Below are 17,884 nucleotides of genomic sequence, written 5' to 3' on the forward strand. Positions count from 1 at the left end.
ACTAGGGCAGACCCTGCTTAGCTAAGTGGACAATTCATGCTTGCTACCACAAGACCAGCTCTCCTCTCCAGTTGTGAGCATTTGAACACAATGCCATGAAGCTTGGTGTCACGGCTCCCTGTGCTGCTCTACTTCTCTCTGTTGTGCTGCCAGTCAGGGAGCAGACAAAGAGAAGAGCCCAGCTCATGAAGCTACAGTAATGCTGCGTTCATTATAGGGCTGGTGGCAGTTGCCTCTGGTGGTCAGTTGGCCTGGTCCAGGCCAGGGTATCATTTGGGACATGGTATGTAATTCCTCATCTTCTTCGAAAGCCCTGAAGTTTGGTGTTGTCTATAACAAAGTGTTTCCTGTAACATGTATTTGTGAAATGCTTCTTTTTATAGCTCTGCAGGGAGAGCAGGGGATTTCCCCTGCTGCTGGGCATTCATTCAGCCTTCCACCACTCAGAGCACTTATAAAAGCAGTGGACAAAGGCAGCTGCTGTCCTCTGGTTTTTGTGGCCCCAGAGGTGCAGTTCTATTCTTCACATGCAAAGCAGGTTCCCCAGTGCTACTTTGCTAAGCAGGATCCTTATATCCTGGCTTGTATTTGAATGGGAGACTACAGGTGAGCCCTGTAAGATATCCCCCTGAGGGGATTGGGCTGCTCTGGGAAGAGCATCTTCATGCTTGCATGCAGAGGGTTCCAAGTTCCCTCCCTGGCAGCATTTCCAAGAGAGGGCTGAGAGAGACTCCTGCCTACAACCTTGGAGAAGCCGCGGCCAGTCTGGCTAGACAAAACTGAGCTAGATGGACCAATGTTCTGACTCAGTAGAAGGCAGCTTCCTGTGTCCATCTAAGTATTCTATACTGACTGGTGACAGCTCTCCAGGTTTTCAGACAGGAATTGTTTTCCAGCCCTAATTGGAGGCTCCAAGAATGGAACCAGGGATCTTCTGCTTGGTGTTCTACCACTGAGCTACAGCCTCACTGCAAATATGCATACATAATAGTATTTGTGCATATTCATCCCCTATTACCTCTCCTCCTCTCTTCCCTCTGCTGGCAAAACTTACATTGCAAGCTCATAAGAACAGCCCTGCTGGATCAGGCCCAAGGCCTATCGGGTTGAGCATCCTGTCTCATACAGTGGCCCATCAGATGTCTCTGGGAAGCCCACAGGCAAGAGGTGAGGGCACACCTTTTCTCCTGCTGTTTCTCCCCTGCAACTGGTATTCATAGGCATCCTGCCTCTGAGACTGGAGGTGGCCTATAGCCACCAGACTAGTAGCCATTAATAGACCTGTCCTCCATCAATTTGTCTAAGCCCCTTTTAAAGTCATCCAAGGTAGTGGCCATCATCACATCCCGTGGCAGAGAATTCCATAGATTATGTTGTGTGAGAAAATACTTTCTCTTGTTGGTCTTAAATTTCCTGACTTCGGTTTCATGGGATGGCCCCTGGTTCTAGTGTTGTGAGAGAGGGAGAAAAATTTCTGTCTGTCCACTCTCTGCTCCATGCATAATTTTATACATCTCTTATCATGTCTCTGCATAGCCACCTCTTTTCTAAACTAAAGAGCCCCAGATGCTGTAGCCTTGCCTCATAAGGAAGGTGTTCCAGGTCTCTGATCGTCTTGGTTGCCCTCTTCTGCACCTTTTCCAGTTCTACTATGTCCTTCTTAGGAAACGTTGACCAGAACTGTACTCAGTACTCCAAATGTGGTCTTACCATACATTTGTCTAAGGGCATTATAACACTCTCATTCTTATTTTCATTCCCCTTCCTAATGGGGCAAGGGCCTGTGTTGTTAGCTTATGTTACTTTGTAAAACACCATGTATAGCAATGGTAACTTTAAAATTGTAATAATAAAGTCCAGTTTAGTACTAGGGATGTGCATGGAACTGGGGGGGTGGGGTGTTTCAGCGGGGGAGGTGGGTTTGCTGCTTTAAGGGTGGGGGAGGGTGCACTTACACGCCCCCACCGTGTTTCCCCTGCCAGCGCTCGGTTATCTAAAAGTCCATCGGGGCGGCAGCATAGCTCCCTGCTGCTCTGTTTGTGAGTGTGCAGGTGTGTCCACTACTTCTGGGTACATCTAGACGACATAGCAAACGGGGCAGCAGGGCGGTATGTTGTCGCCCTGATGGACTTTTAGATAATCGAGCGCCGGTAGGGGGAATGCGGCAGGGGTGGTGATAAGTGCACCCGCCGTTCGAACCAGTTCTGTGCACATCTCTATTTAGGATCCAGTGAACTTTCCTATTTTCTGAAGGTTAGACAAAGCAACTTGCTGCTCTTAAGGAACAAGGAATTTTTGAGGCCTGCTGGATTAGAGCAAATGCCCCTATAGCCCAGCCATCAGCAAATCTTGTGGCAGTAAATTCCATACATTAAATTATGTGTTGTGTGAACAAGCTCATTCTTTGGGCTGCCATGAATCTGAGTTCTATCAATTGCCTTGGTGACCATAGGTTTCATTGTGATGAAAGAGATGGGAATTCCTCTCTCCATGCTCTCTCAGGGAAGTGACAGCAACAGCATGGGAGCCATCGTTCTCTCTCTCCTCTGGCAGAGGCAGGTGGTGTTGTACAGTTTGGATTGCTGCTGAAAGAGAGTGTGAGGGAGGCTGTACTCTGAGGGTGATGGCTGCAAAAGTGCTTGTGGCCCCTGAAAGATGGGAGCAAACCTTGCCTGCACTGCAGAATTGATGGTTTTCTTGGTGCCTCTTTCTCTTTTAGGAAGGAGCATTGGAAACTGCTGGGTAACCTAAAGACGACTGTAGAGGGCCTGGTGTCGATCAATAATCCCAATGTCTGGTCTAAGTATGGCGGCCTGGAGCGGCTCTTCAGGGACATGCACAGCATCCTGTATCATGGGCTCATCCCTGACAAGGTAGGATTCTGTGGACAGCTTTTCTGACACTTATACCCATTCCATTAGTCTAGCAAGTAGCATCTTAGTAGCTGCTCACCTGGCACAAATGTAAAATTGCAAGACAGAAAGGAACCTCTGGGTCATCTAAATCCAATTCCTGTCCTAAGGGAACATAGATGACTTGTATTGGAAGATGGTAAATTCTAGTCACCAGTTGCTATTGCAGATCAAGTCACCAGTTGCTATTGCAGATCAAAATGAGAGGAAACCTGTAGGCTACAAATAGTAGCTAGTAGGCCACATCTTGCCCTGGGGCCAAATGTTGACCACACATTTTTGCTGAGAAGGGTGACATCCCATGATGGACAAAAGAATTTTGTCCTGTTCAATCTTTGGTTAGTGTGCTCTAAAATTACAATGAAGTAAATAGGTTTGAGAAACCTGTGTGGGAAGGAGTGAATGCAGCACCATATTTTGTGGTAGTGAATACTATACATTACATGTTATGTATGATAAACTTCTTTTCATTTCTCTTGAAACTATTGCAAACCAGTTTCATTGGGTGACCCCCCTGGCTCTAGTGTGTTGTTAGAGGAAGATTCATTACTCTCTACTTACTCTCTACACCATTCATGATTTTATAGTTCTTGTGTGTATCTCCTGTCCCACTCCAACTCCCATGGTACACACTTGGAGAGTGGGAGTTGTCCTTAGCAAGTTCTATTCTTCTCAGATCAGCTTCTGTCAGATACTGAACAGTTCAAACTCCAATAGCAAATCATTAACTTGTTTGGATCATCTTGTGGCTGGAATATTGTCTTTCTGAGATAAAAGTTAATTCCCCTGTGTTGCAGGGTTTTCCCCATCTCCAAGCTAATAGCCATCATACACGTCCTGGTGTAGACGTCATATGCATCCCGATTCTTTGTGATGCCCCTGAGCCTCATACTTGCATATACCACCACTCTATGTGAGGGGAGGAAGGTTCTTTACCTCCTATCATGGGTTAGAACAATCTGGGATTTTCTGTAACAGCCGAGACTGGCAGATCCTGATTTGTTTTAACCATTGTTTAGGAATAAGCTAAGATACGTAACTAGGATCCCAGGATTAATGGTTCCATATGATGATTGGACCAGGCCATAATCACACTGTTTGTTGCAGTAGCTGAGAGGTTATAACCAGGCTAATGAGTATTTTGTTCCTAGCGGGGTCAAATCTAATTAAGTTTGACTCGCACCATCTCTACTCCATTTTAAGATTACTACAAACTGAAAACGTTGGGGTTCCAATATTATATCCACCTCCTCCCTCTTGTTTTGCATAACAACTGGTCTGACGAAGACAATGTGACTAATGCACGATAAAAGGTATATTTCTCACTACTACAGACCAACATGCTTCCCCCTGCCTCCCAATGCTTTTCAACATCTATATGCAACTACTGGGTGAGATCATCAGGGTATTTGGAGCTGGGTGTAATCAATTTGCTGATGACACCCAAATCTATTTCTCCATGACATCATCAGGAAAAGGCATAGCTCCTCTAAATGCCTGTCTTCAGGCAGTAATGGGATGGCTAAAGAATAATAAATTGAAGCTGAATCCAAACAAGATGGAGGTACTAATGGCAAGGGGCCATAATTTGAGGGATGTGATAGAACTTCATGTTGTACTCTCCTTAAAGGAACAGGTATGTAGCTTGAGAGTGCTTCTGGAACTAGGCCTCACCCTGGTGTCTCAGGTGAAGGCTGTGGCCAGAAGTGCTTTCTATCAACTTCGGTTGATACGACAGCTGTGTCAATTTCTTGAAGATAATGATCTGAAAACTGTGGTGCACTCAATGGTAACTTCTCGGTTTGACTACTGCAGTGCAGTGTACGTGGGGTTGCCTTTGTATGGAAACTTCAGTCAGTTCAAAATACAGCTGCCAGATTAGTCTCTGGGGTTTTTCAGAGAGACCATATTATATCTGTTTTAAAAGAGCTGCACTGGTTGTTCCGGTGCAAAATGATGAAATTACCTTTTAAAGACCTAAGCGGCTTAGGACCAGGTTAACTGGGAGAGTGCCTTCTTCATTTTGATCCCCACCACAATTGAAGGTCCTCAGGAGAGGTCTGTCTCCAGCTGCCACCAGCTTGCCTAGCGGCGACTCAGGATTGGGCCTTCTCTGTAGCTACTCCTGGGCTCTGGAACATGAATATTAGAGGCTTGCCTTTTAAAAAGCCCTAAAAACACACCCTTTTAGCTTGGCCTTTAGGGGGCACTGAAATGATTTTAAACTGGTTTTAATTTTGTTTCAATAAGTTGTTTGTTTTTTATCTGTTTTTATATATTTGAAATGCCTAGAACCATCTGAGTGAAGTGGTATAAAAATCTAATAAACATAGCAACTCTTGTGGAATGAGAATCCTTGAGAATCTTGACTCCAATTCTAGAAGAAGAAGAAGAAGAAGAAGAAGAAGAAGAAGAAGAAGAAGAAGAAGAAGAAGAAGAAGAAGAAGAAGAAGAAGAAGAAGAAGAAGAAGAAGAAGAATAATTAAGTTCCCTCCCTAGCAGTATCTCCAAGATAGGGCTGAGAGAGATTCCTACCTGCAACCTTGGAGAAGCCACTGCCAGTCTGTGTAGACAGTGTTAAGCTAGATGGCCCAATGGTCTGACTCTGTATATGGCAGCTTCCTATGTTCTCTTGTAATTTTTGGATGTTTGACAACATACATGCTGGGCCTCTTAATATTCAGGCCTTGGAACAGTTTCTGTACCCTCTTTCCTCATCTATATATATAATTCTCCTGGGTGTGCCTTGGAATGTGCGTCCTGGTGCCCAGCTGATTGGCCACGGAGGCTGGGCGGTAGCCAGCGGCCTGGCTGCGGAGGTGTGGTGGGAGCAGGCCCGGCTGCGGAGGCCAGGCGCCCGTTGGAGGCTAGGGTGGGAGGGAAACAGGCGGTGGTGGCAGGGCCCTTCTCGGTGCCCGGTAAGGAGGGCCTGTGGCGGTGGTGAGGTCCGGCTGAAAATGGCCGCCCGTCGCTGTAAAATGCTCAGTGCGGGTGGAAGGAGAAAGAGAGGGAAGGCAAGAGAGAGTGGGGCAGGAGGGAGGAAGGAGGGCAAGAGAGATTGGGGCAGGGGGGAGGGGGCACAAGAGTGGGAGAGGGAGTGGGGCAGGAGGGAGGCAGGGGGAGGGAGAGTGGGGCAGGAGGGAGGGGGGAACAGCCAGCCCCAAAGAGCACACAATGCTCTGTGCGGACTGGCTAGTAATTTCTTAATCAGTGGGGAGTTTTGTATGTTCACATAATAACTGAAGCATGAGCTTCAGTGTGTGTTTGTTTTTTACATATCTCTTGACACATGAGCAATGTGGTTCCTCCTGGTGTGTGTTTGTAAAACACATGAGAAATAGTTTAGGTGCTCATCACAGTGACACGTTTCCTCCCTCTTACTAGCAATTGCTCCATTGCTATTAAGAGGGTTCCCTGTCCTCAAAGGGCTCACCTTCTAAGAAGCAGCATGAGGGAGACCCCAGCAACAGCTACTGGAGGGACAGTGGCTCTCCCTCTGCTAAATATAAGAGAATCACCACCTTAAAAGGTGTCTCATTGTCTAATTAGTAGGGGATGTACATCTCCAGCACCTGCAGTACAAACCACAGTGGAGATTTCACCACTGCATCTCTAGCAATGCACCTGTTTTCTTTCTTGCTTGTCTTCCTGTCACCAGAATACTGCAGATTCTGTAAGAAGCTCAAATAGTGAATTTGGCGAATTTGGCAAATTTGAGCCACTTTAAAGTCAAAATAAGCCCAACTTATTTGGAGTGCAATTTGTGGGAAGGCATATGTTGACTTACCTGGAACTCCTGCCTCTCCTTTCTCTAGGCTGCTTGACTTTCCACTGGGAAACAAAAGATAGGTTGGGCAATTTTGCTTTGGAGTTGCATGATGGAGATGCAAATTGGTGATGATGGGAACGATTACAGAAATAGCACCTTGAGTCTTTGGGTAAGGTATTGGTCCATCCTGCACAGTCAGCAGCTGGCAAGGAGTTAATTTCCTTCCTCTTTCTAGGCCAGCCCCCTAATGTTTGTATGTGACTTTTTTTTTTTTTTTTTTTTGGCAATGCACAGAAGGTTGCAGTCCCTCCCTGCTCTGGTCTCTGAGCACACACTGAGCTGGTGCTCCTAGGAGAATCTTAATTGTTTGTCTCCTGGACAGGTGTGCTGTAGGCAGAAAGATTACTGGCAGTTTGTGAAGGATGTTTGTCAGCTGAGTCCACACGTGGCCCATCACATTGAGAAGGTGAGCACATGTTTTGGAGAGAGTGATTTGCGGGTTGGTCAGTAGAGAAGGAAGAGTTGTGATGAAATGGAATTACAACTGGGTTGCTGTTGTAATCATTCAGGTGGGTGGAATTCGCTTCCTTCTGTTTTCGTAAAATCTTTTCAGAGTGCTAAAAAGCAAACGCTTTAGGGTTAGTTGAAAGAAATGGTTATGTGTAGCCCAGAGGAAAAAGTGATGAAAGAATGAAGGAGGTAGCTGAGGGGGACCTTTTAGCGGGTGTCAAGGAGCAGCCATAGCATGCCAGTAGGAGGAAGCAGGCGGCCTCCGGCTGAGGCTTGAGGAGCTAGAAAGCAGAGCTAAGACTGGCAGTCTTGGCTGCAGTTATTCTGCTAATTTCAGGTAATAGGGTCACTTGGAGGGGGAGGTGTTTCTATCTGGGTGTTGGACCCAACTCCTGTCAAATGGGGGGGGGGGGGGCGGTGGGCAGCAGCAGGAGAAGTGAAAGTAGAGGTGAGGGTGATCTCTTTGCAGTTCCTGTATTGCTCAGCCTAGTGAGCTGTCTTGACTTGGAAGCTTTTATAGAGGGCCAGGGTGTATTGCCTGCTCTGGCCTGTTGTTTAGAGACTTCCTGGCTTTTGCTCCTTCCTTTGGCCCTAGCTGAATCTCCACCTGAGATCCCTCAGGACCCAGATTCTGTACTGGTGCAGGGTCAAGGAGGGTAGGATTATGCTGAAGAATTTTGGTCCGAATTTTGGCCTTCCCTGGCAACATGCACGAGAGTTGCTTTGAGCCTGTCTATGGGCAGGGGTGGCCACCTCCTTCCTAAGAGGCTACATTATCTAGCCTCAAGCCATCCCTGTAAGGTAAGCTGTCCCTGTTTGTGCAGATGGAGAACTGAAACTGAAAGACAGTGACTTCCCCACAGCCTTAGACCACAGTTCATGTTTTTTGAGGAGCTGGCAGATGGGGAGAGGCCGCTAGAAGAGAGGGGCACCTTTAATCCAGGGTGTGTTCTGCTGCTCCTTCCCTCCTGGGCTCTGCCTGCTTATCTTGAACGTGCCAATTGCTGTCTGTCTTCCAGTTTATCAATCTGCCTGAGAATGGACAGCGGAGCACTGATGGTGTCGGCGACGGAGCCATTGCCGAGTTGTGGCTCCAGCACAGTCTGCAGTTCCACTGCTTGTCAGCTCAGCTGAAGCCTCTCCTTGGGAACAAGCAGTACATTCGGAAATTCTATGCAGGTAGGGAGAAACCCACACTCAGCAAGTAGTCTTTGCTTCCCCTGTGGCTGTTCTTCTCTCCCACAGAGGAGCCTGCTTTGAGCTGTTGTATCCCTGTGGCGGGCAGCTTGGAGGTCACTGTGGCTGGCTTCTCTCTTCTCCCCTCACATACTTGGACAGCCTGTCTATAGCCAGCTGAGACTAAAAGCCAGACTGGCCATACCTTCCAAATGCAGCTACTAAATGGAACAGATGTGTGAGCTTTCCAGAAAATTATGACTAGGAAAACTTTCTGGAAAATTTCCCATGCTTTTCCTTGTCTGCATAAAATTTGCATTAATCTTTTTCCCTCAGATTTTTACTATAAAAATCTTTCTGATGCCGTAAATAAATTGTGATCTGGATCTGGCATGTCATTTGACCTATTTAATTAGGGTTTAAAAACAGACACACAAACCCTACTGTATTAATTTCCCATGCTGTATCTCCAAAGCTTTTCAAGTAGCCAAGTATTAGAGCTGAAATATTTTATGGGGGAGGTCACTAAAATTACTTAGTGTGGTTTAAATGTTAAACTAAAGAAATTCAAAGTTTTAGGAGGCAAAATTATTTTTATTAGGACTGTACATTGGAATCTTCAACGGATTCCAATGTTTTTAGAATATTGTGCTAAAATTTTAAATTGTTTTAAATTTCTTGCTTTTAAATTTTTGTGTTTGTTTTTAATTAATGTTTTACTTTTTAATCTTGTTGTAAACCGCTCAGAGACATAGGTTTTGGGCGGAATAAAAATATGATTGAATTGAATTGAATTGAATTAAAAATGTGCCACATGGAGGTAGATGTTCCTGTCATGGTCAGTGCCAGGCATTACTTGCTATTTCTGGCGCACATGGGCAGGGAATGCTTTTCACTGGAATTGGAGGCTGCAAATGGGATGCTGGGAAGCTGTGGGATTGCTGGGAGGGTGCAAACGGGACTGCAGAAGATGCACAGGGACCCTGAGGAATTCGTTCTTCCCAGCAGACCTCGGGGACATATTTTGGTGATATGCAGTGGGCTTCAGAGGAAAGAGGACAGAGGAGATGGGTGAAAATTGCCCCTTTACTTGCTTAAGTGAGAGTGCAGAGGTAATCTGCACTGCTGCATGTGTGTAGTGCTAGTCTGGATGTCAACCAATGAATTTTTAGAAATAGAAATTTTCCTAATGAAAAAATTGGGTATGGGAAAATTTTCCATTTCACCTCTCTGAACTGAGACCAGTTATTGGGATCATATCTCATTGATGCTTAAACAGCTTTGTTGCCTCTGGGTTGGTTTCCAAGTGCAATTCAAAAGCACTGGTTCTTACATTTTAAAGCCCTATATGATTTGGGACCCAGGACCCTGAAGGGATGCTTATTCCCACACCAATCTATCTATGCACTGCAATTATTTTTGGAAGCCTTTCTCTGGTTGTCTGTAGCATCTGAGATGACATGTGCAGAGAACAGGGTCCTCTTAGTTGTGACACCTGTATGTGGAACTCTTTCCCCAGGAACACTTGCTTGGCACTCACTGCGATCCCTTTAAGATGCCATGAGAAGACCATTCTATTTTCCCATGCTCTTTAATTTCTGAATATAATGTGTCAGTGTTGCTTCCACATCCTGTGGAGGAATAGCTGTCTATCCCACTGCTTTGCCACCACATGTGGAGGAACTGTTACTGGTCCCACTTTTTTGATACCGCATATGGAAAAATTTCAGATCCCACTAGCTCCATGATATCAGTTCTTTACTGCTGCCACCAAGTTGACATTTCTTTTATATGGCTGGGTCTACTACAATAGTCCTTACACCTTTGTTCAAAACAAACACTCAGAGTGGAAAGGCTTATAGGTAAGGGGTGGAGACAATAAAACAAGCTTCAATTTTTATTTTTATTTTGCAACACAAGTTTATTTGGGAAAAACATATAGCCAATTTTAAAACATTGGTTTGGTTTCTTAATTTAAAAAGACAGTTACCATAAAGGAAGAAATAAAAGAGTTGGGGAAAAGCGCATCCAACTAATGTAACTCAGCTATTCCTCTGTAGTTAGCTTTTTGTGTGTGTTCCTTTTGCAGCTCAGGTCTTAGTCACTTTTACTGGCCTGGGGTTAAATCCAGGCTGGTGGTTCTGTGTTTTCAGCCCTTCTCTCTCTAGAAGGGTTGAAAATCCACTCTCTCTAGTGATTTTCAGCTATTGCTTGTGTCTTCAGACTCTGAACCACATGGATTCTTCTTCTGAATCACAGCTCTGCATAGCACTCTACTGCACCAATTTTGCCTTCTTGACTCTCTTCTTGCCTCTGACTCTTTTCTTCTCACTGTGACTGCCAAACTCTGTCTATATAGACTATTTTACTCCAATAGTATTTGTGGGTTTTTAAAAAACAACCTAATTAGGGCAATACAATGCTCCCTCCATTTTCAGCCTACTTTCCAGTAGGCTTATGAGATCACCCAGCATTCTGTGTGTGTGTGTGTGTGTGTGTGTGTGTGTGTGTGTGTGTCTCATCAACTTCGCAATGCCTGGACCAATATGTACCAAATAAGGTACATTTGTAGGGACACATAGGGATACCTCAGTGGCATAGTTTGTGATGTCATCCACTTCAGCCCAAGATGGCAGACACGTATATTTTTGAGGCGCAAGTGGGCTAACGTGAACTGCCTAACCGTTTTGAACCAAATTTGCTACGGGCGCTAGTAGACCTTTGGGGCCAGCTATCTCCGCCGCCTCCTGACTGGGCCCACTGCCTCCTCTGGCCAAGAGTGCGTGAATAATGAATCTGGTTTTCCCGCCCGTGGCTGATGGGGGGGGGCCTTCTTTCTGGTATGGTTTTGGGCTTGTGGGGGGGGTGCTGCTCCTCTGGGTGCTCTAATCTATATTAATATTGTTTGTGTTGTCTTCCGGGTGTTTTGGCGGGCAGGGGGTATTGTGCTTAGTGCAAACTTCTGATATGTTTTTTTTTGTGTTCAAGGCAACTTTTTTTTTTATTTCTTTCGGGCTGGTTTTCCCTCGGCTGGTCTTTCCTTTGTCTGGGCTGGTCCCTTCTCCTGGGCTTGCTGACCCTGTTTCTGCTGCTTCTCTGCCCGCCGGGTTGGGTCCGGTCCCGTCGCCGCTCCCTTTCCCTTCTCTGCGGCTGGGCCGGACCCGCTATTGCTGCCATTTTGTATCTGTCGCTGCAGTCCGGCCGGTCTCTTTTCCCCTCTCTTATCTCTCCGCTGCTGCTGGCTTGTATCTTTTTTCCGTTCCCCCCGCTGCCGCCTCTGCCCTCCCCGTAGCCCGTTCTTCGCCCGCCGCTCTCTTCAACATGGCCGCCGTGTCTCTGCGGCCGTATCTTCCTCGGACGTTCTGGAACGGCCGAGGAAGACACGGGAGCACACATAAGCCTTTTATTAAAGAGGATGTCTGGTTTATTTTATTATGTTGCCAGTTGTCCTGGAAATAACTTTATTGAAGGGTGGTAAATATTGAAATATTTTTGTGATCTCTCTTACCTACGTTGGCAAATGGGCAACAGCCATTAGTATTGGCTAGTGCCAGTTGGGTGCCTCCCTGCAATGTCTCTTCCCCACTGCCTTCACAGAAAAAGCAGCATGCTGGCCTCAGTTGGCAGGAACATGCTACAGGTGGGAAATTCTTTCTGGAATGGGCTGGGGTGGGGGAGTGGGGTCATCACCCAGGTGGGCACACAGCTGCCAACCAGTTACTACTTTAATCTTTTATGTGGCTTAGAAATGCAGGACATGGAATGGTAAAAAAAAATGTGAACATGTTAAGTCAGCCTAATAGACCTGGCTCAGCCATGTCTCTTGTTTTACAGTCTTATTCTGGGCTGACCTCTTGGGTCGCTTTGACTACTATGATACAGATTTCGTCAAATGTCTTGGCAGTTAAGTGCAGGGAGTACTACTTATTTATGAACTAAAGGGAACTACTACTTTTAAAACAGCTGAAACAATACAAGAAATGAGCGGAGATGATATACCAAGCAGTAATCATCAGTCTGAATTAAAAAAAATAAGAGCTTCAGTAGTCAGGAAGGTCTGGCTGGTAGAACCCAGTTTCTTAAAGCAAAAGGAAGGTGGAGACCAGCCCAGGCAGGCTCCTCTGGAGAAGCACACATGCCACTGTTGTGGCCTCACCATGGAGAAAGTCCTGAGGAGTCTCCATATCCTGCTCTGTCCCTGAGCAAAGTCCATGCAAACGCAGGGGCGGGCGGAGATGTTGAAACCCATAGTGTGGATAGTCCTGTAGTAACCTTCCTGGTCCGTGACAGCCAAGTGTTCAGCTTTCACTTTTCAGAGGTGTGGTTTGGCTGACATGGTGACCTGCAGGGAGACAGACTGTCTAGCATGCTGAGGTCCCTGGGGCAAGAGGGAGGGCATGCTCCTTCTTCTCCATTTCCTGGTGCAGTCACCCAAACCATGGAGACTCTGCAAGATAACAGACTTCATTACTTCAGCCATAGCAGTTGTCGAAATACAGTGTAGCCTAGACCAAAGATCCAGTATTCAAGCATGTAACTTGGTTAACACTGAAAGACTGCATAAAGACACTGTCAGGACCTGGGGTTGGGACTGGGAGATGCCTGCTTAAAAACATATAGATGTTAAATTATGTTTGGGAACCTTTGATTTGTTTTAAACACTTTATTTATTACACTGCACCACCTAATTAAATCCTAATCTGGTTTTCTAACAGTAACTTCGCTATTACCCCTGAGTGGTAAGGTGAGGAGAAATAAATAGACACAGTTGAAACAGTTCTTAAAGTTCCAAACCAAAGAAAAGAACTTAATTCTTGTACAATTGCTTCAGTGGTTTTTTTTATCCACTACAATGTAGGATCAAATGCTTAATGGTTTATGAGACAAAGTAACAACCTTAGAACTGGCAAGACTGTACACCAACTCCTATATTTTATACTTGTATTCAAAATCAGATACTTATATAAGATTGTGTCAGTACATCAACAAAAGCTTTACTTTCAAGTTACTGAGGTGACCATTTAAAAATAATAAGCTTCTTTTGACTTTCAACACCTTGGCTTTGGATACATCTTCCCTGACTGTATCTCCTGTCTAATCAACCATACACTCCCAGCCTTTACGTTTGATAGTCAAGCTTGCTCTACAGAGGTCATGCCTGGTGTGTAAAACCTACCCACCAGCCTCCCAATTCTACCCTCAGTCCTGCCCTAGAGACTCTATCTCTACCCCTAACTGTCTCAATCGGCACCTGTCAGTTAACTCCCAACTGAATTTTATAGCCACCTGTTGACTTCATTCTAATTCCCTTCCCTTGGGAATTCTCTCCAGAGGAGGTTCTTAAGTTTAAATTTATCCTGACAATGTTTGCTAGCCAATCACCAGACACCATAAACTCTAAAGGTAAAGATGATTAACTCTCACTTAATCTACATGTATTTATTTATCAAACTTGAATTCCACTCTAAACTTCTGTCTCAGGGTGGCTTACAGATACATAAAACCAATTTATATAGTAAACATAAAAACCTTAAAACAATTTAAAATCACATTTAAAAAGCTTGGGTGAAAAGACGTCTTTAGGGACTCTTAAAAAGTTGTCAGTAGGGGTGTTCACAAAACCAGCTGGCTCGGTTCAGTTCAATTTGAGTCTGAACAGGACCAGTTCAGTTTTGCCCCCCGTTGAAACCCCACCCCACACTTGGTTTGGGGTGAGGGGTTGCGAGTCAAACTTAAAATTATATATATATATTTTTACTACTTACTCCCGGGGGCTTCTCTGAAGCTGGGCGGGGGGAGTCCATGGAAGTTGCCCCTTCCCTCCCCCACCGGCCTTCCTTGTGGCAGAAATTGCCTGGTTCGGGGGTTCTTCGGTGGCCTTCCCCCTCACAGTGGCCATTTTGGAGGCTGCTGTGCATGCGCAATGGGGCTATGCCCGGCCTGGGTGATGATCCAACCACGCAGGGACCCATTGCAAATGCACGGTGGCCTCCAAAATGGCCACCGAGACAGGGGGAAGGGCCGAAGAACACCTGAACCAGGCGATATTTGCCACAAGGCCGGCCAGTGGGGGGAGGGGGAACCTCTGTAGGACCACCACAGCCTCGGAGAAGCTCCCCAGAGGGAGAAAGTACTATTTTTTTTAAAAAAAAGTTTTGCAATCCCCCACGTCCCCGAATGGAGTTCTGAACGGTGGGTGGTTGGGTTCAACCCCAAGCTGTGGAACCTGTTTGCACGTCCCTAGTAGTCAGACATGGAGAGGCTCCTATCTCAACAGGGAGTGCATTCCATAGTCAGGGCAGCAACAGTGAAGCCCCATTCCTCCATGGCCAGCAGACAGGCTGCTGGCAGCTGCAGACGAACCTCTTTGGATGGTCTGAGTTGGCGATGGGGCTCATGGCAAAGATGTTCTCTTAGATACCCAGGGCCTAAGCTGTTTAGGGCTTTATAGGTTATAACCATCTCCTCATGTTTTGCCCAGAAACATATTGGTGGCCAATGTAGCTCTTTTAGTCTAGGAGAAATATGGTCTCTTCGAGATGACCTGGAGACCAACCTGGCTGTCACATTCTGTACCAACTGCAGTTTCTGGACTATGTAAAAAGGCAGCCCACATAGAGCACATTGGAGTAGTCAACTCTGGAGGTTACCTGCATATGTACCACTATTCTGAGGTCATTCATCTCAAGAAATGGCCGCAGCTGGCGTATCAGCCGAAGAAAACACCTCTGGCCACCACCTCAACCTGGGGTACCAGGAGGAGGCTTAGGTCTAGAAGCACCCCCCAGACTGCCTACCTGTTCCTTCCAGGGAAGTGTGACCCCATCCAAAACTGGCAGATAAAAATTATCCCCCAAGTTCTGACCCCACACAATAAGTGCCTCCATCTTATCTGGATTCAGTCTGTTTGTTATCCCTCATCCAGTCCTCCAGGCAGGCATTTAGGGAGGTTATGCCTTCTCCTGATAAGGTTAACATGGAGAAATAGATCTGGGTGTCATCAGCATACTGATAACACCCTGTACCAAATCTCCTTATGATCTTTCCCAGTGCTTTCATGTAGATGTTGAAGAGAATTGGAACAATATGGAGCCCTGGGGTACACCATATAAAAGTTCAGATTTTGAGGTCTCCAAGAGAGACCATCTGCAGTCTGCCCGAGAGGTAGGAGCAGATGCATTGCAAAACAGTGCCTCCCACCCCCAACTCCCTCAGACGCTCCAGGAGGATGCTGTGGTCGATGGTATTGAAAGCCACCGAGAGATCCAAGAGGACCAACAGAGTCGCACTCCCTCAGTCCATTCCTAATTGGAGATAATCCATTTCTCAGAAATAGCCTTGCATCCCAGACAAGAGAGGGCTTTCCTGTTGGGCCTATCATGATGATACCAACCTAATTGAGACTGTAAACCTGTGTCTGCAATGCCATGTCAAACTGTAGGTGGTTCTTGCATGACCGGAGTGTGAATGTGTACACATACATACTTCTCCACGTAGGAAACTATCCTATTGGGGAGAAAACTTGGCTGGAATACTTTTTAATGTGTGGTAGCTTTTTTAAAATGGCAAACTTTCATCATGGAAGCCTGAAAAACCTCCCCTCACCCGCCAAACTCCACCACAATCTGAGGTGCTACAGCCCAAAGACAGGCTTACCATCTCAGTGAATACTAAACCTTTAGTTTTTTGGCAAGAGGTACTTGCCGTAAATGCCACTGATGTCCTACTCCTCTTGCTGGCTTTAAAATAAATTTTTTTTTAAATCCCTAGGCCTCATGCTTATGATCACAGCTTGTTGATTCCCAGAGTATAAAGCCTCAAGTGTTTGGAGCTTGTACCATGAGGGCAGGGGTTTTCTGTCTGGTGTGCCCCAAAGGGCAGTGCTGGAGAGCTCTTTGTTATAACAACACAGCTGCAGTGTCTGTTTTGCAACTGTTCTCTTGTATTGAGCTGGGATGTGCATGTGTGAGGCGCAGTTGTTAATGGAATAGACTAGGAACTCATTCCTTCAAAAGCAGCTGCATCCATAAACTGAATGTGTCCAGCTGCACGTTCTTGGGAATCCTTAGGGCAGGGCTTCCCAGCTGTGGGACCACAAATGGTCATTGGGGCTGGGGATGATGTGAGTTGTACTCCAGCAACATCTGGGGACCCATAGTTGGGAAGCCCTGTCTTAGGTGACTGTGGATGTGGCACAAGCATCCTTGTAGAGAGACTCATCTCTGCTGCAGTGATGCAAACTGCTAATGGACGAGCTGCAGAGGAGCAGCCAGCACCACTTGGCCAGTAGTGGAGCAACAGCTGCACGATGCCTTCTGGTTCATGTGCTGCCATGGCACTTGAATGCCACCTTGTCTTGTTGGTGTGCCACATTTGCACTGGCATGAGGGCACAGAAGAAGAGCCTTGCTGGGTCAGAAGGTCTTAGTTATTTCAAACTAGCTGGGTCAGGCGCAGAGCATCTGCATCTCTATTTTGCCGCAGCCTCCATTTTCTTCACCTGCTGGCCACCCACCCACCCCCGTTACCATTTTCTTCCCCCTTGCTGGTCCCCCCCCCCACTGTTTTATTCCCGGCCACTGCCACTTTCTTTCCTGGTGGCCGATCACCCTCCTGCCCCCATCTTCTCCCGCCCACTCTGCCACCCACCTGCTCCCATCACTGTCCCCGCCGCTGGTTTCTCCCCCTGCCTGCCCGCTCGCTGACCAACCGCCCCCTGCCGGTTTCCTCCCCCAGCTAGCCCATTTGTCCCTGTTGCTGTCGAGCTGGAGAACTCTCACAAGAGCTGCCACACATGGGATTAGTGATGGATACGTTTAAGAGAATGATGGATGGATGGATGGATAGATATGTATACCCCTCAGATAACACTATAACAAAACTTTAATAGAAATAAACTAAAAACAAGCTGCAGTTAAAATCACAAGTTAAAAAGTTAAAACCCACCAGTTAAAAACTGAAGATGAGATATTAAAATGCCTCTTTAAAAAGATAGCGCCTCTCTAGATCCATCTTGCCCAGCACCCTGTTTCCCACAGTAGCCAACTAAATTCCTTTGGGAAGCCCACAAGTAGGAGATGGCCTATTCCTTTCCCACCTTTGCATCCCGCAACCAATCTTCGGGGGCATCCTGCCTCTGAACTTGGGAGTGCCATATAGCCAGCATGACGTAGTGATTAGAGTGTTACTCTAGATCCCGGAAGTGCAAAGTTGGAATCCCCACTCAGCCATAGGACTCACTGGGTGACTCTGGGCCTGTCACCTCTCTAAGATAACATACCTCACGGGGTTAGAGGCTAAAGACAGCCATGTACACTGCTTTTGGCTTCTTGGAGGAAGAGCGGGATATAAATATAAAAATAAACATAGCCGTTATGACTAGTAGCCATTGACAGGCCTTCACCTCCTCTTCACTGAACTTCTGGAATCCCTGATTAAAGCCATGTAAATTTGTGACCATGTAAACTTGTCTTATGACAGTGAATTCCAAAACTAATTATGCATTGTGTAAAACCAAA

At 46.3% G+C, this 17,884-nt stretch overlaps 1 protein-coding gene across 9 annotated transcripts in view; it reads left to right on the forward strand.

Moving 5' to 3' along the window:
* RUBCN (rubicon autophagy regulator) overlaps window positions 1–17,884 on the forward strand; it is a 74,490-nt gene that overhangs the window by 13,266 nt on the left and 43,340 nt on the right. For all 9 annotated transcript variants that reach the window (XM_053309671.1, XM_053309664.1, XM_053309665.1 and 6 more), the window contains 3 exons: window positions 2,720–2,873; window positions 7,064–7,147; window positions 8,211–8,370. In XM_053309671.1, the coding sequence (XP_053165646.1) occupies window positions 2,835–2,873; window positions 7,064–7,147; window positions 8,211–8,370 (283 nt within the window). In that variant the 5' untranslated portion in view covers window positions 2,720–2,834. The remainder of the gene's footprint in view (window positions 1–2,719; window positions 2,874–7,063; window positions 7,148–8,210; window positions 8,371–17,884) is intronic.

This window comes from Hemicordylus capensis, chromosome 3 (genome assembly GCF_027244095.1).
Source record: "Hemicordylus capensis ecotype Gifberg chromosome 3, rHemCap1.1.pri, whole genome shotgun sequence".
NCBI classification, from domain to species: domain Eukaryota; kingdom Metazoa; phylum Chordata; class Lepidosauria; order Squamata; family Cordylidae; genus Hemicordylus; species Hemicordylus capensis.